This window comes from Cottoperca gobio, chromosome 16 (assembly GCF_900634415.1).
Source record: "Cottoperca gobio chromosome 16, fCotGob3.1, whole genome shotgun sequence".
NCBI classification, from domain to species: domain Eukaryota; kingdom Metazoa; phylum Chordata; class Actinopteri; order Perciformes; family Bovichtidae; genus Cottoperca; species Cottoperca gobio.
This window is the reverse complement of record NC_041370.1, coordinates 22,055,938-22,072,266: the sequence shown is the minus strand read 5'-3', so window position 1 is coordinate 22,072,266 and position 16,329 is coordinate 22,055,938. Positions and strand designations below refer to the sequence as shown.

Below are 16,329 nucleotides of genomic sequence, written 5' to 3'. Positions count from 1 at the left end.
GGGGCTACGATTTCTACCATATTGATTGGCCTAAACCCTCAGTCACACGTCCCATACAAACGACGTCAAACAGCATTACATGCATATTTCCAGCCATACACTTTTCTTTTACATTTTAATTTATTTATGATAATGCAACTACACAAAAATGTGGTGCAAAACAGTGCACAAACATTAAAATAGCACTACAAATTATACCAGAGTAGTGATTACCCAATGGCCTATGACTAAAGATCAAATAGCCCTATCCTGCGTATAGCAGGTATAAACTAAATTCTACTATCTTAACAAAGCACCGAGGAAAAAAATCCAGCCGGACAACTTATTTGCATCCAAGTTTATTTTGAAATTCCCTACTCCCCCTGTACACGAAAAAAAGGACTTTCCACAAAGGCAGCAGTGAACTGTCATTGATAGTACTTTTCTAGGGAAGGAAAAAAACGTATAATCACAGTGTGTCTTCTTTTCTTCTTTTAAATACTTCTACTGCTGTCATCTTTGGCTGGGTTTCGGCAGACAGCTTTCTGTCAAACCACATTCCTGGGAAGCAAAAGTTTAAGCCAATAGAGCAGGGCTGTGGGCTTTAAGTTTTACAGTGCCAATGCAGGAATGTTCTGGACTGTATACTTCTTCATTAACACAAAAAAAAAGAAAAACAATAAAAATTGAAATAAAAACAACAAGCTGTTTGTGTTCACAACACAAACAAATATTACCGCCTGGGGAGATAGCGACAGTATGTCGAATTTCATAAAATTGTATAGACAAAAAATAAATCTACAAAAATGGAGCTAGGTAAATATTACACAACAGTAAACATGTTTTTATTTTTTTCCTTTTTTTTAAACTCTTCTCTGTCGAACCTCTACACAAAACCAAAGTTTTTGGTCTTAATGGCTAGCAGGAGTTTCTGTTTGAGTATTTGTTTTGAAGAATAGAGTGGCACGTATAGACGTGAGATGCAGGTGTTAGCTGTGGGGAGGTGCTGGTCGTCTGGAGGTCGGATGGTGATGGAGGGCATCGGCTGGAAGCCCTCCTCACTGGCTGGCAGAGAAGGGCTGGAGGTCCAGAAGTACACCTGAGGACAAGGGGAAATCATTAGCCACATGTGGCATTTCAAACTTTTGTAAGGTTCAAGTGTTTGTGTACTGGGAGAAGTCAGAAAAAAAAATTGCAACAAGAGAGCCTTTGAACAAATCATATTATTGAACATGTTCTTGTTCTTTGGTGTTGACTAGTGCTTTTCATGACAATGAAATGACAAACTAAAGGCTGGTCTCCACAGGATGCAACTCTTCCGCTCACGTTCAATCAAAACAGACTCTGCACAAACCCATGCTCCTGCTCAGTCACAACGTCACTTCTTAAAGGGAGTTTGGAGTATATTCTATTTGCACATACATTAAAATAAGGTTGCAACCTATAGAAAGCTTTCCCGGTAATTTCTCTCTATTATTTAGCACCCACAAAATAAATGTATGGAGGTAGGTGATACAGAGGGAACGCATAAGCTGAAGAAATAATAAGAGGAATTTTATAAGAACTGAAATTTCACAGGAAAACACCCAACTGCTCCTGTGCTGCTTTTAAATTCTACCATTTTGAATGCACAGCTAAAACAGTTGCAACCATTACAGACTGTAGTGGGGGTCATGTGTAAGACGGGTGTGCAATAACATGTTGCCAGTGTGACATGTTCCTTAGCATTGGGGACCGAATGGGGAATGCTCTGTAAATTTTAATCTGAGCCTCATGTAATGTTCAAACAGTCATTGACGATGCTAAGCACTGAACTGCAGACAACCCAGTGAGACTCATTTCTTAAGGATAATGATCATGATTGGAAGAGACTTACCAGATCTTGCCTCTCAGTCATGCTCATCTTCTCCACTATGGACCAAAACCAGCGTTTAAACTGCAGTAGTTTGTCTGCATTTTCCCCTGTTGGATGAAGTACAAGTCTTTGCTTACTCAGTCACAGCAAAAAAGTACAAGCGTTAATCTTTCATGTCTAAATTAATGCAGGAAAAAGATAAGACAGGAAAATGGATAGATAAAGAGCAGAGGAGATCCAGACAGAGCAGCGTACCAGATTCATCATTGAAGGAGGTGAAGCTAATGAGCATCTGGACGTTGACTTCTCCACAGCCATTGACCAGCAGCCTAAAGTCCTCGGCCGTCAGGTCCTCCAGGGCGTTCTTAGGAAGCACATCCAGCAAACCCTTCCTCATTGCCTACGAAAGACAGACAAATCATAACTGGTATGAATACACATTTGGGTGTCTGGCAATACATTTGTCTATGTTCCAGCCAAGTGACACTTTGAGAACATCTGAGTATTCAAACTCAATTAAGAGAAAGTCATATCTTTTGTTTTACTTACATGGAGAGGCTGCTCAGCCACCACCAGCATCCTGTGCTCAGCATACTTCCTCACGTACTCGTACACGTTGAGAGGAGTACTGGCATGTTGACCCCACCAGACAGAAGCTCCACCTGAACAGGAGGAATAAGGCATCAACCAACACTTTACGCCACAAACATATTTCAGTATTCAGATTCTGCTGAAAGCTGTACATTTACCATATTAATGTTGTGTGGTAATGTATATAATGTATAACTGAACCAGAAAACAGGCCATCACAGTGGTGGATTTTCTTCATAGACAACTAATGTTTTTATATTGTATGACGATGCACTGAACAAGGACAGCTAAACCTTAAGATATGTATGGCTAAAAAAAGAAAACGTGTTAAGGATTTTTGGGTGCATTATGAGTCTGAATTTGTGGTCAAGGTACCAGGTAGCCTTGTGCTACACCACAGTTCACAGTTAGACTAACATTGTACTTTGCACCCCCTTGCCTTGTTGTAATGCAGTGCTATATTCACTGTGAACAATATGTGGCAAGTAATAATTTGATAGCATTTAGTGATACAATCTACATTTGGTGGTTTAATGACAGTGTAGTCCTTTACCTGTCCAGCCCCTTCCTCTTTGCAGAGGTCGATGGCGAAGGCAAGGTCCATGGCAGCAAACACGGCATCTGCTTCACCGGCCTGTGAATGGCGGATGAGCTGCCGCAGGCTCTCATACATGACGGGGTCAAAGAATGCAAAGTCATGCCAGTTCACCTGCAGCAACAAAGAGAAGGACATTTAGTCATTTTATTCTGAAAAGTCCCAACATCATGTAGCAGGGTGTAGGTGCAAAAAAAATATATTATAAAAAACGCATTTTCTCTTACCTTCCTCCCGAGCAGCACTTTGATGACATGTCTGTTCAACGTGATTGGACAGAGTTCATTCTGAAGCAGACATAACCCCAGTATTCTGTAGAGAAAATACAACATTTGACTTATGGTTTCCTACTTTGATAAAGATGCGACTCATATTTCCTAACGTAGTTCTCTTCAAGATTTTATTTTATGAAGATTTATAGTATACCGCATATAATTCCCTTCACGTGTGATCAATAAAGCGGACAATTTGTTACCTGCCAATATTACGGAAGCAGTTCAGTCTGGCTTCTGTATTCTTGCCGGGCCGAGGGGAGTAGAAGCCTCTTTTGCCAGGCTGGTAGAAGAGAGGAGCGTTGTCGTCCCCATCGTCTGGGTCGTCCAGCTCCATGTCAACCACACTGCGGGTTGAACCATGACGCTTACGGTTCTCCTGCTGCTACAACCACACAAAACGGAGGACGATGTTCAGAAGGAATTTATTGTACAGAGGCATTCACGTCATTTTATATCTATAGGAGAAATATTAGTGAGTATGCCAAACCACCCCTGATTATTGCCAACAGAAATAAAACAATAAGTCTACATGTTGGGATAGACAGATTTAGTGTTTACTTGTGCTTTCTCTGGAGCCTCCAAAAGACCCAAGTCCAATATACTGTCAGCACCATTTTCCCTGGAGGAGACAGAAGGATTATAGTTAGTTCATAAAACTTTGCGATACATTGGAATTCTGCAACAATTTCATTTTGATGTCATTTATAGACTTCTCTTACAGCAACACATGTCACACGCAATGAGAGCAGGATACTATGGTGAACAGATGGTTACCTTCCGTGTGCAATGAGAAGCTCCATGGCCTCCTCCACCCTGGCTCGGAGAGAGTCCTCACTAGCCAGCAGCAGCAGCAGCTGGGCCGGGGACAGCTCCAGCAACATGCCTGTGATTTTACTGGCAAACGCCTGACGGGACAAAACACACATCTGGTCTAAGTATGGTGAGGGAAAAAGTAAACTAAAGTTCCAGTTAGACAGAGTGGTAGTTTGAATGTGCAAGGCCAATTACATGCAAATGGACCCGTTCTTACATTTAGGGCTGTACCAAATGTAATTTATTTTTGCATTCGAAGCTTCTACTGAAGTTTTCAAATGAAGCTTTGAATGTCTCATCATATTTTATTACTAACACAAAGCTTTGACAGACGCAGATGATTTATTACCGGTTGCATTGCATGAACTCGTGGGTAGAGCCTTTCACCCAGGGCTTGCCTGTGTGCAGGCAGGGGGTCGGGCTCATCACTGGGGTTTCCCTCTGACGAAGGCCTGAAAGGCCTGGTGTCGATGGACAGCTGCCTCCTGGAGTCCCTGTAGAACACAATCACAGGTTTGTCTTAGACTCACACAACACAAACGTTTGGGTTTAATGTAAAAGGGAAATATATGCATTCAGTTGGAGGTTACCTGTCGCGGTCTCTACGAGATCCCGCTCGAAGGCCTCCACTTCTCCTCTCTCGTTCCCGGTCTCTGTTTCTCAAGCGCTGCATTAGATCTACAGACACAAATACACATTGAATAGAACATGTTCACTGTCGAGCGTAAATGTCTTATGTACTACTTAGAAAACTGCTTAAAAGCATCACAATAGTACTGAATGTAACAATGAATGATTTCCATAATACAGTATAGTTTCTATGTATTGTCATACTTGAATTGTAATCGTGATGACACGTACTGCTGGCCTGCATGCCCTTGCTGACACTCTGCACACAGTCCAGATTTGGCAGCTTATCGTTGGAAAGGAGGGCCAAAGCGATGGCTGTGTAGAAGCTGCGGGCCACGCCACTGCCTTCGCCTGGCTCATCTTTGAAGGTGACCTTCACCCTGTGGACAGCCATGGGTGTGGTTGTGCAGCGCCTGCCAAAGTGTGTATTTAGCTGACGCATGGTCTGCTGTATTAGCTGGTCTCGGTCCCGGTCCACCTCCAGGGCCAGGTCGCGGGACTGCAGGTTCCTCAGCTTCTCCATCTCCCGACGGAATTTTGATTCCTTTACCTCGAAGCCGCCTAACTCTGTGAGGATCTGGGATAAACAAGACAAAATCCTTATGACCACAACATCAAGGGCAGCATCACCCAAAAAGTAGAAAATATGCAATTTCTTTAATTTGGAAATATGATCAAATGAGAGTTGCTGGTAAACCAAGATAACCATACCAGTAAATAGTGGATGTACCTTCCACAAGTAGTTAGAGATATGATTATATTGGGATGCCCATGTTGCATAATTTCAGCTGGGAGTGTATGTAATGTTAGGTCAGGCATTTTCTGCACTTAACTGTCATCCAATACTTATTATTGAAGCTCAGTCAAATATCTATTAATCTATTTTCAAGTTTGGTTTATTTTAAAAAGAGGGGTTATGCAGAGATAGTTGCTACTTTTACTTGAAAATAAATAAAAATGTACCGATCCAGGCTCAGCTCCGACATCCTCCATGAAGACACGACCAAAGAGCTCCAGTGACAGACGCCAGCGGCCCAGTAGCATGTCATGTGAGATCATCATCCCCATGAAACTACAGTGAGGTCTGATCAGACAAAGGAGCACAAATTGTGATGCTGTAGTTGCATTTTATTAGCATATAAAACAAAATGATAGTATATTAAAACAGTTGAGGTTTTCTTCAGGTTAAGGATATGAACTACATCAGGGGTTTTAAAGTCTGACACTGTAGGGCTGTAGGCCTCCCCCCGTTCAGCCTCCACCTCAGCTACACCAACATCACAATAGATTAGCGTTTGGTACCTGAATGATGGGAGAGGAGGTCCATCACTCTCAGTGAGGCCAATCTCAGCAAGTAGGCTGCTCTTAAGCTGGGCAGCGAGGTCATGGGGTGAAGGGCCAGGTTTTGAAGCCTCCATCTCCTGCTCGGCTAGTGACTGGTTCTCAGTGCTCCGCTGGCCAGTTTCCATACTCATCACATTCTTCAGGTTGGCTGAGTAAGACATCTTAGTGGGCAGGATCTGATTTGGTGGGGTTTAGAGTGGCTCTTCAGTCATGGGCACAGAAGTCTTTGATGTTGACAGTGTGATGATGAAAGAATGGAAATATGGAAAATGGGACACAGACCACAGGCTGTGATCCAATATCCACACTTGAATTTCACTGTAAGCAAAAATACCATCTAAAATATCCATAATTTCCTGCTGTCCATTCTTTACAATGCTCTCAATGACAATTGGAAAACAATGAGGAGGAAATAATTAATCATGGATAGTTGTTACAGATTATATTAAAAAGTGTAGTTACGTCAACATTTCCATGGTGTTTGTTATGTGTGGATATTAGAACACAGCTGCCAGCATGTTTGTCCAGTGAAGAGGGGTGGTATACCTGAGAGGGGGATGGTAGAGAGGAGCCCATGTTTACCTCCAGGCAGTTCCTGTCCATGCTTGCCTCAGCCAGGCCTTTGGTTGCCATGTAGGAGGAAGAGTACAAGCCCTGAGAGGGACGGCCGAACAAATCCTCCTTCCTGGCATTAGGCTGTTAGAGAACAAGCTAAATTAGATTGAAGCCAAAGAAGGCGTTTGGTCCCAAGCAAGCTAAGCTGAGACTAAACGGTGGAGTTAAAACACTGCAGACCACTGATTGGTCAGAAAGAATAGTCACTGGTGCGCCACAGGACATCCTGCACAAATACGCCATTTTTAAATAGCAAACTACCGTCAATAGCAATCGCAGTTATTTATTTATTTCTAGATGTCAGCCGGCATAAGTACACCGTACAGCACGACTTACAATAGACAGAGTGCAGGCGTTCCTCTGTTAGGTTGCCAATTAAAAGGATTCAGCGAGTTTCAAGCAGCGTTACAGTGTAGCGAATCACCCCGCCAACACTCAGTAGGTACTATCCGCAGTGGGAAATAAAATTCTGTGAGGAGAGTCAAGTGCAGTAGAGCGGCATTACTCAGACTGCGCTTTGATATAAAACTGCACTTGGCTGCAGAACAGACAGAACATATTTTCTATCTTATCTTACAGCCATCTTTTTTTCTCCAAACGTTGTTAAAGAAGCTGTCGTTTTGTTTGTACACACTATAAGAATGTCACTGGAAAAGACAGTTTCTCTTGCCAGTGCTGGCCGTCACTCTGTTATTGCATGCTGTTCATACTTGGCATGCGGTTGACTAAGGAGCTTTTGAACTGTGGATCTTTAACCCTTCCATCTTCACTGAGAATCACACAAAGAGACTGAGGAGGGATTCTGACCTGCAAGAGGTGGGGCTGGTCTGCCAGTGGAATGGCCTCAGCCAGGGGAACGTCGAAGGGGTTGGGTGGGATGCAGCCCAGGAAGGTCATGGAGTCGGAGCGACGGAAGAAGGGGTGGTTCTGACCCGTTTCAGCTGGTACCGGGTCGTCATCCTTGTCCTGCAGAGTTGAACCTGAGGTGAAGCAGAGAATGTGTTAGCACACAGCACACACATTACAAAACACCAAGCAGTTCCTTGACATTTATGACTCATTGACTATTATTTGATATTAGTCATCTGGCTTACTTTGATTGGTGTCCTCATCGTTCTCGTGTTCAGAATCCTCATTGTCCAAACCCAGTTCCAAAATCTCTCGATTCCTACGAATAAAAGTTAAAGTGGATTAGGAATACTGTTAAAATAGTTACAAGTAGTCAAAGAAGTGTTTAATTTAAAGCCAAGGTTAATCAAATAGCCTGACAACCATTGTTCTTAGCGTTTTAATTGTCAAGCATGAAAAAAGATTTCCTGTTGGCTATAACATGTAAATCTATTCAGATATCTAGTGGCAACATATTCAAGTTTCAACCAGTAGCCACAAATTCAAGAGATGACAATTGTAAGAAAGATAAGCTGTGGAAGTTTTCCTCTTTTTTGTTGTAACCGAACACAGTGACGCTGCCGCTCAAGTTAACTAAGATGTTTGAATAGAAAGACAGCATTTTCACTCATTTTCTTTATTCACCTCTTCCTGTCCATCTGTGGTGTGTCCAAAGTGGTCTGTTGGTTCATGGCCTTAATCCAGTAGATAAGAGCCTGGAAAACGTAGGCCACATGTTTCAGTGAGCACACGTCCAGCACAGGAAGCACATCAGAGTGCTCATCATTGTGGGAGCGCATTAGTGATAAGGCGTAGTTCAGGAAGTCGCCACGCGCCGACATCATGCCCTGGCGAGCTGTCAGCAGAGTAGCTGCTCTCCTGAAGGAATACAAAACAAGTGAGAACACTGCAAAACTTACTAATGCAGAGTTACCATTTCAATAAAAGTATGGACCCAAAATGTTGTGTGAGCACCATTGGACTGAACTTAGTATAGTAGTAGTTGCTGTAAAGAGTCTCATGGATAATGAGGGAGCCTTTCTGACTAAGTCTGTTGTCTCAGGTCCCCTTAGATTTTGATTGTTTCAAAACTCTAAAAAGACTAATTATCATCTGAACAAGCCTAATAAATGTTATAAAGAAGAACTTTTTTTTACCTGCGTCCTTCCAGGGTGCGGAGGCTGGCCTCCTCCCGGGCCGTCATACGCTCCCTGCGAGCTGAGTGCTGAGAGGCGTGGAGCGGGTGACTGGGGTGACCTGGGTCTCCAGCAGATGACAGAGCTGAGCCATATCGCAGCTGAGCCTCGGTGGAATCCATGATCGACACCATCCAGTTCCAGGTGGGAATCAGCTTTTCTTCAACATAGTTCTGGTTCAACAAACGAACATTTTACGCTGATTTAACGCAGACAAATCAGACTTTTTTTTATTATTATTTATTTTGAACATGATAATGTTTAGACAGTCATTCTGGTCCACCTCCAATATTATGGATTTAATGCAATTACATATTTAACAGGGATGGGAATTGACAGGGATCGCCTGAAGCAATATTTTGATACTGAAGGTGACTCTTTAAGTTTTCCAAAGCTGTACTGTTGCAATTCATTATTGGTCTTTTCAGAACAGATGCATAGTGTTTCCTCAAAGTGTACGCAGATTCCAACAATAAGCCTCTTTAAATTTGTAGCCAAGCATAGTTTTGTATAGCGCAAGTTAAAAGTTTCAAGTATATCTGGGAGGGAAAAAAGACTTGAGGATTGCATTATGCAATATCACATTACATAATGCGCAGATATCATTAACTAGCAAGTTTTTTAAAAAAAACACAATCTTTTTATTTATTTATTAAATGATGATCATGGTAAATAAAAGACACTGTTGTGCCTGGTACCACTGCATCATGATTATTTTTATTTATTTATTTTAATCCTACCAGGAAAATATGAATATTGTTTTTTTTTTTTTTAAAGGCATCCTTCAGAAATCACTGCACGTGCTCAGCACGGTAATAGAGAATTTTGGTCAGTGTATCTTACCTGCAGGTTGACTGCATCCTGGTAGGTGAGCTTCACAGCAGCAGGGTACTGTGAGTAGACTAGATGGTTGTACTTGGGAATAAGACTCATGAGGTCTGAGATCTGCCTAATGACGATGCTGTAGGCCCGGGCCAGGCTGCTGGCAGATGTCAGATAGCTGCTGGAGTTGCTGGCCTCCAGAGCCGCAGCAGCAGCAGCAGCACTGGAGCTGATTGCACTTGAGCGGCGTAGGTTGGTAGGGTCAATATAGATCAGGCCTGTGGAGCTCGCTGTGAAAAAGACCAAGATCATCAGTCACCTGGAACCACAAACAGGCATTGTATAGTTAAAATCACAAAAACAGACAAAACTCCACTGACCAGCTGGTGTTGAGGAGCTGGAGGGAGCACTGCCAGTGGCCCTCTGGCTGGGGGTGTTTCTAACAGCCCACTGCATGGAGCGAGGAGCCTGGGATGCACTGTTGGCATGGGAAGCGCTAGTTGTCCTTTCCAGCGGCTCATCCAACAAGAACGTCTCCTGGTCGACGTCGTCGCTCTGACTGCTGCTGCTGTCGGAGTCACTGGAGTCATTGGACTGGGAGTCGTCCTCTGAAAAGAATGCAGGGACACTGCTGGCACCTTCAGAGAGGAATAAGGGGAGGATATGGGGCAAAGAAAAAAAGATAAAGAGTTTAATAGCTTGTGTGTTCATCTCACCTCCCTTTGTTTGTCTTTCACATGAGATTTATCCAGGTAGAAGTGTGGGTTAGTGAATCACACCACTACACGGCCAAACACTAAATATGCCGGTGAAAACACTGAGGTCAAACAAGTCATAGTCAAAACAACAGCTGTCACTCAAATCAACTTGTGCTTAATAACATATGACTTCGTTTTCAGGAATCTTTTTAAAAAATGATTGGAAAATGAATGAGACACAAAGAACAGCAATGTTTTAATTCTCCTGAAAATTCTAAGTGTAAATGAAACAACACCATCATTAGTAAGAAAGACATTTTAGATGACCAAGGAGAAGAAAAAACACTACACCATTTGGAGAAGCTACAAGTTGATTAGTGTGTTATTACTTGTGATGAGTGACAGTGTTAGTTAAAAAATGACAAGACACAATAACAGTGAAATGTGAGAAAGGGACGAACTGAAGGAACTCTCAGCAGGAAACAGTGTATGCACTTTGCAAATTCACTCTTGCCCTGACATCTGTATATGCATTGAAGTAAAGAGGAGCTCATACCAAAAATAGGAAATGCCAAGGACACCCTACTGCCTGCAAATGAAATACATCGGGTATTCAGCCAGGGACCATTTTGTCTGCTGTATCATTAGCTCTCTAAACATAATTCCCAACAATCCAAAATGCTGACCGTTAAGCACCAATGATTTTGTGAGGACTGCATTAGTCTGCAATTCCAAGGGGAAACCACAGTGCAGCAAGATATAAACGCAATTTCTATTTAGTAAGCAGGAGCCTTACAAAGATTTGGAAAGATTTCATTTCAAGGAAGTCAATAAGAAAGGTGACCGCATTTCCACCAAAAAGGAACAGTACTTAGAAATTGAGGAGAATGTTTCATGAATGGGCTGTTGACCAACCTGCTTCAGAGCCAGCAGTGGCTGCTGTGACTACACTCCGGCGGCCGCTAGCATTATCCTGATTGCTGTGGTTACTTTCACTGTCGCTCTCGGTTTCAGCTGCTGCCAGCAGGTCCAGCTCCATGTCACTTCCTAAAAGCAGAAGCAAAGACAAACAGATGCTTCATTCACTGTTGGGTGGGGTTCACTTTCAAGTAATTATTTGCAAATCATTATGAACAACGTCAGTGTCATCGATTCCTTTGCATTCTTATAAAAAAAGTAGAGTGTGTCTCACCATCCTCATCGTGCTCATCATGCTGCCCTTCTGCCTCGGCATTTTCCTCTCCCTGTTCCTCTTGGTCATCATGATGGTCTTCCTCTCCGGCTACTCCCTCTACAACTTCAACCTAAAAGACAAACAAAACAGATCCTAAGAGAGGAACCTTTGAGCCAGGACAGGGCTATTCCTATTCCAAGTTAACAGAATACTCAATAGGAGAAATTAAGAAATCGAAGAAAAAACTTCGATTGCAGTGTAAATAACAGTGTGGGCTCTCGGTGGCATCATACGTCCTTTAAAACTAGTCACCAATATACATGATTCACTTGCATGCAAAGTTCACTATGGCCTTAATGATTTTATAATTGGGCTCCCCACCTCTTCCACATCTGCTGACACAATGTCATCCTGCTCCTCGTCTCTCCCTCTGACAGGCTGAGACTGGCTGCTGCGCCGAGGCTGGGGGTTCCTGATGATGTAAGAGGCAGCTGTCAGGCTGGAGCTGGAAAAAATGAAGCACAACACCAGAAGTCATTCATCTGTAGTGAAGAAAAATCACCCGTATTCTGTTCCTTTTGGTTTCTTCTCTCCAAGTAAAAATCTAGTGAATGACTCAATGATTTCCAAAAGTCATATCTTCCTTTTGCACATTAGCATGGGGCTCTTATCAAACTTAGCAATACAATATTAGTACATTTCAATCTTCAATAATACAGAGAAAATAAATAGTCAAAAACTACCATGGGAGTCCATATGACCTGAAAATAACTGACCTGCTGGACTGGTCAGGTGAGGGTCTCGGAGGCAGCGGTTCAACAGAGAAGAGCTCCTCGCTGCCCTGAACAGCATCTATGCTGGTGCTGGCCAAAGTGAAAGGAGCAGTAGGTCTCGCTATACCCATTCGCACCGGAACAATCAGCGACTCTGCAACATTACACAGCTCCTCCACAGCATAGGGCAGTAGAGCCTGGAAAACTCGTCTACATTTCCCAATGGGCTGGGGAATGAAATTGCTATGTGAAGGAAAGAAATGAGAAAAGACATGATCAGCATTTTATGTCAAATTGAGGAAAGTTGTGTAGTCCCATAGTGTTATAGAATTGAGCTGATGTAACTTAAGTTGCAATTCATTCCTGGAACTGTCATCTAAAACTTTACTTGAAAACCTTAATGCGCTGTGTTCTTACTTTTTCTTCTTGGATGAGGCCATCTCCACACTGAGGATGACAAACACCCGGGCGACAGAGCGGAGGAACCTCCTGGTGACATTGATGGCCTCTTCTCTCCGGCCAGGAGTGTACTTGTTCTGCAGCTCCTTTACTAGTGTACCCAGTAAAGTGTCTATGAACTAATAAAGGAGAACAAGAATCACCCTCTGATGACGACAATACTTACATTGCAACAGCAACAGCAATAAAAACTGCATTACCACTGGGAATATTTTGTTGGTATCATGTAGCGTTGTCCTTAGCAAGAATTACTCCGTAATAGGGATTGTGTTGAACACAGTTTGTACACTTATATTAGGTGCGTAAAAAAACATCTTGTTCCAATGCAGACAGAACACCTGCACTTACAGTGATGTCAGGAGCACACTTGACGATGAGGCAGTGGGTGAAACAGTCAAGGCGAATGGTGCCACTCTGCTGATTCAAGTAGACCTGCTCCTCAGGCAGGAGGTGGGCAATTCTGCTGCTGGCACTAAGACTAGGACATAAAGAAACATACACAAATTAAATATTTGTGTGACATTTTTCAGTTCTTTGAGCACCACAAACTAAGCGCAGTCTTTAACACTTTTATTACCAACAACATTTTAAGGTGGGTTTACTGTGACACTCACGGGTCTTTATTCTCCTGAGAGCCAAACATGATCATAGACTTGAGGGCATTCCAGTCCTGCAGGACCCTCTCCAGAGCCAGCTGAGCAAAGCGGGGAGGCTCTAGGTCATGGTCTGGCATATCAGAGTCTGAAAGAGAGGAAAGTAGAACTATGTTTTCATTCACCAGATGCCTTTAAGGAATATTGTATTAAAAAGCTTCAGCCTAGGTAACATAATCACATATGAATGTTTGTAAAATGTGTCAACGGTGGGTATTATGCAAGAAGAATCCTGAACCTACCTTCTGCATTTGCAGCCTTGCGGTTTCGGTCTTCTCTGATGCGTGGTGGTCTGTATTGACAGTGCTCAACACTCTGCCTGGCAACAGTCTGCACCAGGAACAGTAATATATGCTCTCCCCTGTGGAGGGAAATAAAATCATAAATATCACTTTATCCTCACTTGCACAATATAAAGCATCGTCAGTGTCAAAATAATACAGTTACGCTAATTTAGCCAGAAATGTCCACGGTTACTTGTCAATTACTAAAGATAGAGCACTACTTTCGGTGAAGCGGAGATAAAGGTCAGTGCAGAGAACACAAGGGTCTCACCTGCTGTTTGGTGTTGTGACCAGGTTAGTTGTTGTGAGTAACCTGTACAGCAGATCCAGGCGAGCAGCCTTCTGGCCGGCGATCAGCGTTTTACACTTGCATTTCTCCCAACAGTCACAGTATGCTGTGGGGGAGGTCCTCTTCAGCCTGGGAAAGAACAGAAGCAAATGTATGAACATACAATCTACCTAGTGTGGAAAACAGATGATGATGAAAAAACAACAGAAAGGAAGACTGAAAACCTTTCAGTCAGACTTACTTGCAGTCATGTCCTTTGTGGCACACCCTTGCACACTCAGTGCAGCAGCAGAGGGACTCGAGCAAGCCACAGGTCCGACACTCAAAGATGTCCTGAGTGCAAAGTAATTGTGATGAAAAATACCAACTTTCACCTGAACAATATATATTTAAAAACTTAACAAACACCATCTCTAAAATGAGAGAGGTTCTATTTGTGCAGTGGAAAAAAAGGAAGCTACGGAAGTTGACCTGGAAATCAAGTAGCAGTAATTAAATAATCTTTATAATCTATATAGATATATATCATCTAATAAACAGAGTTATCAGTTACATCAAATGTATTTTAAACATTAAAAGGATCCAAGAAGATTTCCTGGTGAATACTGCTTGAGACTGGTCTACAACACTTCTCTTTTTTCTAATGAGTGCTTTTCCTCTAAATTTCAGTGTAATGATATCCTCGAGGGCTGACCTGGTTAATGTGCTCAGCTCCAGTCCAAGTGAAACTGCAGGTGTCATTGCAGCAGAGAACATAGAGGGGGGAATCATCTGGGTTGGTCCCCGAGGGGCAAATCATTTCCATGAACACAGAATCTGCATCCTCCTTCTCTGCAATGCCTGGGTCTCCCACTGTATTAGCCATTTGAGAAACGAGAGGAAAATATGGGGACAGGAATTCCAGTTATAACATGGTGCAAGCAGGGCAGCTAAATAAGTCAGGATACACAAAAAGTATGCAGTGTTCTCAATGTATTCACAGAGGTGGTGGCTTGTTGGTTATGAAACTTCATAGAGTACATGTGCATAATACTAGGCAGGTATTTGAATGCATATTTGCAATCATAACAGCCTCCTTTCAAATGACCAACCAGTTACATCAGAAAGCAGAAAGATGACTTATTTACCCTTGGCCATTTTCTGAGCAGCCTCCAGCACAGTGATGGCTGCCGGGTAGGCTCTCCCACTGACTGCCAGCATGAATGGAGTCATTCCACGGGCATCCCTATCAAACAACAGCAAAGACAATATACATGAGGGGCAGATAAATAAAACTAAGAAAAGCAGATGAATCAGGACAAAGAAAATATATTAGCTTTGTGCACAGGAAGCATTTCTAAATATAATCATATGGAAATAAAGAGTCGTACTTAGCAGAGAGTAGCTCCCGTAGGTGTGGCCTCAGTACAACACTGTCACACATCAGCTTTAGGATGAGGTGGGCGTTGGCCTTCCGGTCTTTAGATTCCACCACAGATGGCTCAGTGGACGGCCCTGCTCATATGTAGAGGACAAGTCCATCATTAGATCATTAGATCCCCGACAGACACAGCACGTTTGACCACAAAGTATGAATACACAATACGTTCAGTATACAGCTGGTGGGACTAATTTACACTGCTACCACAGAGATAACGCATATTGAGAAATACTAGAATATCCTATTTGATTTTTGAGTGTGCTGTGATGCACACTATAGCTCACAGATGGAAGAACTAAAATAAATTGTGGGTGTTGGTGAAACAGCTCCAAAAGAAATCTTGGAAAACAAACAAGTAACAAATCTTAAGAAAAAGACATGTTGATGTCACTTTGTAGAGTTTAATTGGCAGTGACATTACAAATTTGCAGTTTGAATGACAACCAACGTACTACATATTGTCTCATTTCCTGTTAGTATTAAGTGCTAAAGTATGTTGAATAGTTACTGCTAAAACAATGTATGTAGTATAAAATGTACAGAATTAGTTGGTAGTATGCATTTAGGACACAGCTTCTCATTCCTCCTCTATGATGAAGATGTCATGTACCTGGAATGGTGGAGGTGCTGGGTCCCTGGCTTGTCCCAGTGGAGGCAGTGGTGAGTGAACCCACAGCTGGTGCCAGAATGAAGTCAATATCACCATCTGTTAATAAAATAAAAACAGTTTTTGTAGATTTTACTTCAGTTAAGAGACACATCAAAGTCTTGGATTCATTGATTGCGGAAGGGGAGGAGAGTCCAATTCATGATCACACAGACTTTCCAATACAGTAGTGTAAGGCCGCCTTGAAACTGACCACTATGGCAAAACAACTCCAGAGGTTGCACTGTTGTGGGTGGGCTGTTCCAAAGTACCAGCAAGAAAATGAAAAACAAATGTAGAACTCTAGTGTTAAAGGGGGCATATTATGCT

General features: G+C 42.6%; 1 protein-coding gene across 1 annotated transcript in view; it reads right to left on the bottom strand.

Moving 5' to 3' along the window:
- Nucleotides 1-322: 322 nt before the first annotated feature.
- The window catches only part of ubr5 (ubiquitin protein ligase E3 component n-recognin 5), a 30,931-nt gene continuing 14,924 nt past the window's right edge, over nt 323-16,329 (bottom strand). The window contains 36 exon segments of the mRNA XM_029451128.1: nt 323-1,078; nt 1,856-1,941; nt 2,090-2,234; nt 2,384-2,463; nt 2,466-2,496; nt 2,979-3,134; nt 3,248-3,332; nt 3,496-3,674; nt 3,854-3,914; nt 4,070-4,200; nt 4,458-4,602; nt 4,699-4,786; nt 4,970-5,315; nt 5,702-5,822; nt 6,041-6,258; nt 6,629-6,778; nt 7,505-7,677; nt 7,792-7,865; nt 8,231-8,464; nt 8,743-8,954; nt 9,625-9,893; nt 9,984-10,241; nt 11,217-11,348; nt 11,494-11,605; nt 11,857-11,980; nt 12,252-12,491; nt 12,666-12,826; nt 13,056-13,185; nt 13,322-13,448; nt 13,603-13,721; nt 13,916-14,062; nt 14,175-14,266; nt 14,628-14,785; nt 15,061-15,158; nt 15,304-15,427; nt 15,964-16,059. Of these exon segments, the coding sequence (XP_029306988.1) occupies nt 866-1,078; nt 1,856-1,941; nt 2,090-2,234; nt 2,384-2,463; nt 2,466-2,496; nt 2,979-3,134; nt 3,248-3,332; nt 3,496-3,674; nt 3,854-3,914; nt 4,070-4,200; nt 4,458-4,602; nt 4,699-4,786; nt 4,970-5,315; nt 5,702-5,822; nt 6,041-6,258; nt 6,629-6,778; nt 7,505-7,677; nt 7,792-7,865; nt 8,231-8,464; nt 8,743-8,954; nt 9,625-9,893; nt 9,984-10,241; nt 11,217-11,348; nt 11,494-11,605; nt 11,857-11,980; nt 12,252-12,491; nt 12,666-12,826; nt 13,056-13,185; nt 13,322-13,448; nt 13,603-13,721; nt 13,916-14,062; nt 14,175-14,266; nt 14,628-14,785; nt 15,061-15,158; nt 15,304-15,427; nt 15,964-16,059 (5,315 nt within the window). The 3' untranslated portion in view covers nt 323-865.